The sequence below is a fragment of the Orycteropus afer genome, unplaced genomic scaffold, assembly GCF_000298275.1.
Source record: "Orycteropus afer afer isolate SDZICR_OR568_19922 unplaced genomic scaffold, OryAfe1.0 scaffold00049, whole genome shotgun sequence".
Taxonomy (NCBI): domain Eukaryota; kingdom Metazoa; phylum Chordata; class Mammalia; order Tubulidentata; family Orycteropodidae; genus Orycteropus; species Orycteropus afer.
Genome location: NW_006921636.1, coordinates 6,600,855 through 6,608,194, shown reverse-complemented (window position 1 = coordinate 6,608,194; position 7,340 = coordinate 6,600,855). Strand labels below are relative to the sequence as shown.

Genomic DNA, 7,340 nt, shown 5'->3' with positions numbered 1-7,340 from the left:
AAGAGTCCCCCAGGAGGGTCCTCCCACACGCCACCTCCCACCTTCTGGCCACTGAGACGAAGGCCCAGAAAGGCCGCCCACGCGCGGCCGAGGCCCCGCCCCCTCTCGCCGGCAAGCCCGCGCCTCCAGCGGAAGCCGGAAGCAAAGGTGGGCCCTCCTAGCCCCGCGGCTCCGAACTCGATGGTTTTGGAGGCAACGCAGGATGGGGGAGAAGATGGCGGAAGAGGAGTGAGTGGGCATTTCTAGGGCGCTGAAGGCGGCAGGGCTGGGCCCCGGCGGTTGACAGCGGGCGCCTCAGGCTGCCCTCTGGCTCCAGAAGGCGGAGCTCCTTTTGCCCCTGGGCCAGGCCCGACCATGCCGGCCCCTGCGAGAAGGGCGGGAGGGGCGTACCTGGGCCCTGCAGCCTCCTCGAGGTCAGATCTTTCGGTTTGGGATCGGCCACCCATTGCAGGCCTGGAGGGCCGTCTTCGGGAAACCGCAGCCCAAATTTCACTTTTCCAGTTATTGGTCATCTGGTGATTACTGATCACTACGTCGCCTCCTCCAGGAAGTCTCCCCAGCCCCCTTCCCATTTTCACTTACTTAGCCAGATCTCTGTAACGATCTGTTTCCGCGTCTGTCTTCTGAACTGAGGTTATTCGTTCGTCCAGTAACTATTGGGCGTCCACTCCATTCCAAGCCCTGGGCCGATAACAGTGAAGGAGGCAGCCCTGGAGCCACCGCCAGGGACTTTACATTCATTCTAGTGGGAAAAAGACATAAATAGACAAAGATGATTCAGATCGTGACAAGTGCTCTGAAGGAAATAGAACAGTATTAGGATGGGGTGGGAGAAGCCTATGAGGAAAAGGTGTTGTGCCAGGTGAGACTTGAATGACCAGAGGGAAGGTTGGGGGAGGGGATAGCAGGTGCAAATGGCCTGAAACAGAAAAAGGTTTAGTGCTTTTGAGGGGCAGACCGGAGTGTAGGAGGCAAGGGGCAAGCAACGGAAGATGAGCGAGGTTGTGGGTCCTCCAGGTACTTCTAGGCAAGGACCACAGTGAGTGCATCTCCCACTATGCCTGTATACAGATGCCTTACCTTTCTGGAATGAGTTTGTGAGAATTAAGGAGCAACCCCTTGATTGATCTTTGACTGTCTCACTGACAGCATTTCAGATACGCCTTGTGACCGGGGGAGAGTCTTCGGCTCAGTCACAGACGCTGCTAACTTGGGCCTCAGAAGTGCAAAGCAGAGGTGGACTAGCCCAGTCATTTCAGGATTTAGTTTGAAGTTTGACTCTGCCACTGAGTAATGTGAGATGGTGGCCACATTATGTCACCTCCCTGAGCCTGACACTCATGGGTAAAGGAGGGACAGTACCTACCTCAGGGATGTGATGCCTATTAAGTGAGAGTTGGTGTGTTAGCTGCAGTCGTAGATGGTGCCAGTGGTTCAGGTGTTCAACTGCTATTCAACTGCTAACTGAAACATTGGATACCTCAGAAGAAAGGCCTGGCAGTCACCTTCCCAAAAATCGGCTGTTGAAAACCCTGTGGGGGTTATAGACTGGGTGGAACTGGTTACGTGTTAGCTAATCCCTGGAATGAAGCAAGTGCTCAATAAATACTAGCTGTTAGGATCACAATGAAAAGTATGACACTGATGCTGTAGTAGTTCACAATTCCAACACAATGTGAGGAGAGAGCTCGGGGAATGTAAGCAGTGGGGACTGATGGATGGGGGTGTGGTAGGGTGTTAGAGAGAAGGTTACATGGAAGCCTTTTGAAAGCTGAAGGCTTTAGTAAGGTGGGGGAAGAATATTCCCACCAGATCAGTAGCTGGGCAAATTGATGTGACTTCTTCGCTTTGTGGAAACAATCCAGGGAAGAGAACGTTAGCTGGGGAAATAAAGGTACTCAGTAGGCTCAGACCTTGGAATGGATGGAACTCCAGATGGACCCATTTTCTGTTCCCCAGTAAGTGCCAGAGAGCAGGCAGCATTTTGTCTCTACAAAGACCCTGATTCCCCTTGTTCCTGTGCTCTGCGGTGGCCATGTCCAAAAGCACCTCTGACCAGTGGCATGCCCCTGCTGCAGCCAGTGGGAATTGCCTCTTACCTGTTTCTCTCTGAAGCCTGCCTGTTGCTTGCAAGACTTGTGAATCCCATAAAGCTCTTTGCTAGATTGTCCTGCTTCGAGGGGTATGAGTACCTCAGGGTCCATTTTCCTTTACCTAATTCTGCTTTTTCTGTCTTCCGACAGGTTCCCCAACACAACTCATGAGGGTCTCAATGTCACCCTTCAGACCACCCTGGTCGTCACGACGAAACTGGTGCTCCCGACCCCTGCCAAGCCCATCCTCCCCGTGCAGACGGGGGAGCAGGCTCAGCAGGAGGAGCAGTCGAGCGGCATGACCATCTTCTTCAGCCTCCTTGTCCTAGGTGAATGTGCTTTGTCAGCACTGTCGCCGGCCTGAGTGGCCGTATGCTCCGTCAGTATGGTTAACACTGCCACCACTGTTAACTTTGCTGAGTCTTCCTCTCCTTAATTTTCCACTTCAAACACTGAGGGAGAGTGATCATTTCTTAACAGGGTACTCTCTTTATAAAGTCATGTTGTTGTGTGCTATTGAATTGATTCCAACTCACAGTGATCCTATAGGAAAAAGTAGAACCACCCCATAGGGTTTCCAAGGCTGTAATCTTTATAGTCTTGACCAGTAAGCTGCATCGTGATAAAGAGAGAAAAGATTGAAGTTGTCTAAGATTTCATATTACTTGGTTCCACAAGCCACACCAATGGAAGTAGTAGTCAGGAAATCAGATACTGTATCGCACCGGGCAAATCCGCTGCAAAAGACCTCTTTCAAGTGCTGAAGAGCAAAGATGTCTCTTTGAGGACTAAGGTGCGCCTAACCCCGGCCATAGTATTTTCAGTAGCCTCATATACTTGTGAAAGCTAGACAATGAATAAGGAAGACCAAAGAAGAGTTGGAAGAAGAGTTGATGCTTTTGAGCTGTAGTATTGGTGAAGGAGCTTTGGTAGTGTAGTGCCTAAGGCATTTGACTGCCAACCAGACGGCTAGCAGTTCAAACCTACCAGCTGCTCCTTGGAAGGAAGGTTGGGCAATCTACTCCCATAGTGATACTGCCTTAGAAACCCAAGGACGGGTTGTTCCGACTCCACGGCAGTGTTTTTGGTTTTGGTTTTTGGTTTTTGTTGGCGAAGAATACTGAAAGAATCACGGACTGCCAGAAGAACTAACAAATCTGTCCTGAAGGAAGTGCAGCCAGAATGCTCCTTGGAAGTAAGAATGGCCAGACTTCATTTTACCTACTTTGATCATGTTGTCAGGAGAGGCCATTTCCTGGAGAAGGATATCATTCTTGGTAAAGTGGAGGGTCAGCGAAAAAGGGTAAGATCCTTAACAAGATGGATTGATACGGTGGCTGCAATGGTGGGCTCAGGTATAGCAGGGATGGGGGGGTACACAACAGGCAGTGTTTTGTTCTGTTGTCCATGGGGTTGCTGTGAGGTGGGGCCCACTCAGCAGTACGTGACAACAGTCTTTATAGGAGCAGATCACCAGGACTTCTCTCCCACAGAGCCGCTTGTGGGTTCAATCTGCTGACCTTTCAGTTAACAGCCAAGCACTTAACTGTTGCACCATGAAGTACCCTTCATGTAATATGTTAGCCGTCCTCTGAGGAAAGGAAGTAAATAATTTCTGACCTAGAAAGAACCTCAGGCATCTTACAGTTTAGTGGATGTCAGCCTGTGTCTGTGGAGTCAAGTGTGTGTGTGTGTGTGTGTGTGTGTGTGTGTGTGAGAGAGAGGTGGGAGAATCCAGGGCCAGGGCATCCTGAGTCTAGCTTCAACCACAGCAGCATTTTTGTCTATTCTAGCTATTAGGCTCCTCCCATGTAAATTTTTTTTAAGTACAATTTTAGTAAAAGATTGGAAACCCTTGACCCAGCACATTGTTTTCCTCAGCCACTGTCATTGCTATTAACTATGGTTACAATTTGTGCCATATCTGTGCATTACCTGTACTCTTTTTACTTATGTCATTTTTTTTTCTTTTTAATGGATTCAGTCTTTCAAACTTAACATCTGATCTTGTTCAACTTCTCCTTTAATGAATGAATGAGGCCAGAAGAGGTTGATTGACATACCTGGTTGGTGGCAGAGTGGAAATTGAGATCCAGGTGGGACAGACATTGGTTAAGAGATTTAAGTAAAAGATGATAAATGCCCCCTGACAGTAGACAGCAGACAACCATGTTGTCGTTAGGTGCCGTTGAAGCGTCAATTCATAGCAACCCTCTGTACAACAGAACGAAACACTGCCTGGTCGTGCACCATCCTCACAATTTTTGCTATACCTGAGCCCATTGTTGCAGCCACCGTGTCCATCCATCTTGTTGAGACTCTTCCCGTTTTTTGCTGACCCTCCACTTTACCAACCATGATATCCTTCTCCAGAGAGTGGTCCCTTCTGACAACATGACCACAGTAGGTGAGACAAAGTCTAGCCATTCTTGCTTCCAAGGAGCATTCCGGTTGCACTTCTTCCGGGACAGATTTGTTAGTTCTTCTGGCAATCCGTGGTACTTTCAGTATTTTTCACCAGCACCACAACTCATGCATCAACTTTTCTTGGAAAAATGTCACTGAGACTGCATAACCACTGTGGATTAGCTGACGGAGGAAGAAAGAGTTAGAGTTTGACCAAAGTCTAAAGTTGGCCCTTTTGCATTTTCTTTTATTTAATAATACTGAAGTCATACTTCTAATTAGATTAGATCTTTTCAGAAGTGTGAATGGGGAGCTTCTATTGAACATTCCTTTAATGTCTGTAGGAACTTTTTTGAAGAAAAGTATTACTTCTTTCACATTTATATTTAGACTTTGGTAAAACGGTCAAGGAATCTCAGTAATACAGTAATTTTATTTGAAATTCTTGTCCTTTACAGATTTACACAAACTTTTACTGATCACAGGAAAAGTACACAAATCGGAAGTGTACACTGTCCCATATAGGTTAATACACTCTGATAATTCTTTACCCTGTAAATGTAGTCAGATTTTGTTCCTAGGGGATTAAATCAACAGTCAAAGACTTCTTCTTTTATTTTTCTTCTGTTATTGTACTTGAATATAAAGAAGAAAAGGAATCCTTTTCCTCATGAAGTAATCTTTGGCACTGATATTTTCTTCAGGATGAAGGAAGATTATTAACACAGTTAATGTTGCTGTCAGCTGGAGCGACTGCAGCTTATAAAAGGCAAGCCCAGAAAAAAAAAAAAAATGTGTTTTGTAATCACTTTTTTCAAAGGAGTTGAAAGTACAGGACTTTCAAAGTAACTTTCAGGGTGTGGAGCATTTAAGATTAACTTGTGCCAGAGAACACAAAACAGGTTTTTATAATGTGCTTTTAATCCAGGCAAGATCCTGCTCATTGTTAATACATTTATTTTTAAAAATGTTTTCTTGTGTTTTAGGTGAAAGTTTACATAGCAAATTAGGTTCCCATTTAACAAGTTTTGTACAACTTACTGCATGACATATTGGTTACATTTTTCACAGTGTGTCAGCAATCTCTGTATTTCCATTCTTTGCCTTCTGTTTCCATTAATCTAGCTTCCTTGCACCTCCCTACCTTCTCATCTTTTAGGATAAGTGTTGACCATTTTGGTCTCATGTAGTTGGTTATTTTAGTGAGCACAGTATTCATGGGTGATATGGTTTGTCCTAATAGGTAGTCTGTTATTGGGATGAAAGGTGACCACCAGGAGTGGCTTCAGTTCCAAGTTCAAGGGTATCTTAGAGTCATGGTCCCGGGAGTTCCTCTGGTCTCTTTCACTCCAGGAAGTCTGGCCTTTTTAGGAGTTTGAGTTTTGTTCTGTGTTTTTCTGCCCTTTATCCAGGATCTTCTATGACACCTGTAGTCAGAACCGTTGGTAGCCAGCATCATCCAGTTCTTGGGAATCTCAGGTTAGATGAGGCCATGGTTCAGGTGGGCTGTTAGTCTGTGGACTAGTTTGTTCTTTGAGTCTTTGGTTTCCTTCATTGTCTTCTGTTCCAGATGAGTGGAGACCAGTAGTTGTATATTAGATGGCCACTCACGAGCATTTAAGACCCTAGACACTATACTCACCAGCTAGGATGTAGAACAGTATCTTTATGAACTGTGCTCATGGACTAAGTTGTCCTCCAAGACTGTGGCTCCAGGCCTTCAAACCCAGTTAACCAATCCCAAAAGGTTTTTGGTGGTGTCTAGTAGTGTAACTAGGGGAACTGTCCCCTATGTGGTTTATTATATGTATGAATATGTATGTATCGCACATAAACATGTGTATAGTGTGCCTACAGATAGACCTGTACATGCACATCCATGTGCTCACGTGTGCCTTCCTATATGCATATATGCATACATGTCTACCTATGTAACCAAAACCAGAAAAACCAAACTCACTGCCATCAAGCCGATTCAACTCATAGCGACCCCTCCTTGGGTTTCTGAGGCAGTATCTCTATGGAACTGTTGCCTTCTGGTGGCATAGTGCCTAAGGCATTTGACTGCTAACCAGAAGGCTGGCGGTTTAAACCCACAAGCCCTTCCTTGGAAGGAAGATTGGGCAATCTACTTCCGTAGAGATACCTCCTCAGAAACCCAAGGAGAGGTCGCTGTGAGTCAAATCAACTCAACGGCACTGAGTTTGATTTTTTTCCCTGTGTAACCACACACATGTTAGTACATCTTTGGGGCTAGAAAGGGACACTAACATCAGGTGGATTCTCTTTTCACCGCATCAGATTCTTGGTGGTTTATGAGTTGATATCTCTGCTTTTCATGTGTAGGTCAGCATGCATTAGTGGAGTGAAATGATGCTATTTATTTGTTAAACTTTTTGTTGTGGTTTGAGTGAAAGTTTACAGAGCAAATTAGTTTTCCATTCAACAATTCATACACTCTTTGTTTCATGACATTGATTGCAGTCTCCATGATCTAACAACACTCTTCTCACGCCTTCCCTGTGTTTCCCGTCTCCGTTTGTCCTTCTTTCCTGTCCCTTGCTGCCTTCCGAGCTTTATCCCTGGGCCGAGGCTGCCCTTTGGATCTCCTGAGGTCCTGTGGTCTGAGGAGCAAGTACCTCCTTGTTCACCTTGGAGGCACGTCTGTAGTTTGACAGTGTTTTGTTTTGTTTTTTAAAGTAAATCTGAAAGCCTTTTTCTTCCTCTGTTCTTGTATAATATCGTTTATTCATGATTATTCAAACAATATAAATCTGTCAGTTTTAAAAATAAAAAATTGCCATTAGTAGGTAACTTGCTACCTCACTAAACACCTGACCT

At 45.6% G+C, this 7,340-nt stretch overlaps 1 protein-coding gene across 1 annotated transcript in view; it reads left to right on the top strand.

Annotated features, from left to right (window-relative positions):
• Positions 1-202: 202 nt before the first annotated feature.
• The window catches only part of SLC9A8 (solute carrier family 9 member A8), an 85,627-nt gene continuing 78,489 nt past the window's right edge, over positions 203-7,340 (top strand). The window contains exons 1-3 of the mRNA XM_007938324.2: positions 203-228; positions 1,746-1,748; positions 2,244-2,422. Coding sequence (XP_007936515.1) covers positions 203-228; positions 1,746-1,748; positions 2,244-2,422 — 208 coding nt within the window. The remainder of the gene's footprint in view (positions 229-1,745; positions 1,749-2,243; positions 2,423-7,340) is intronic.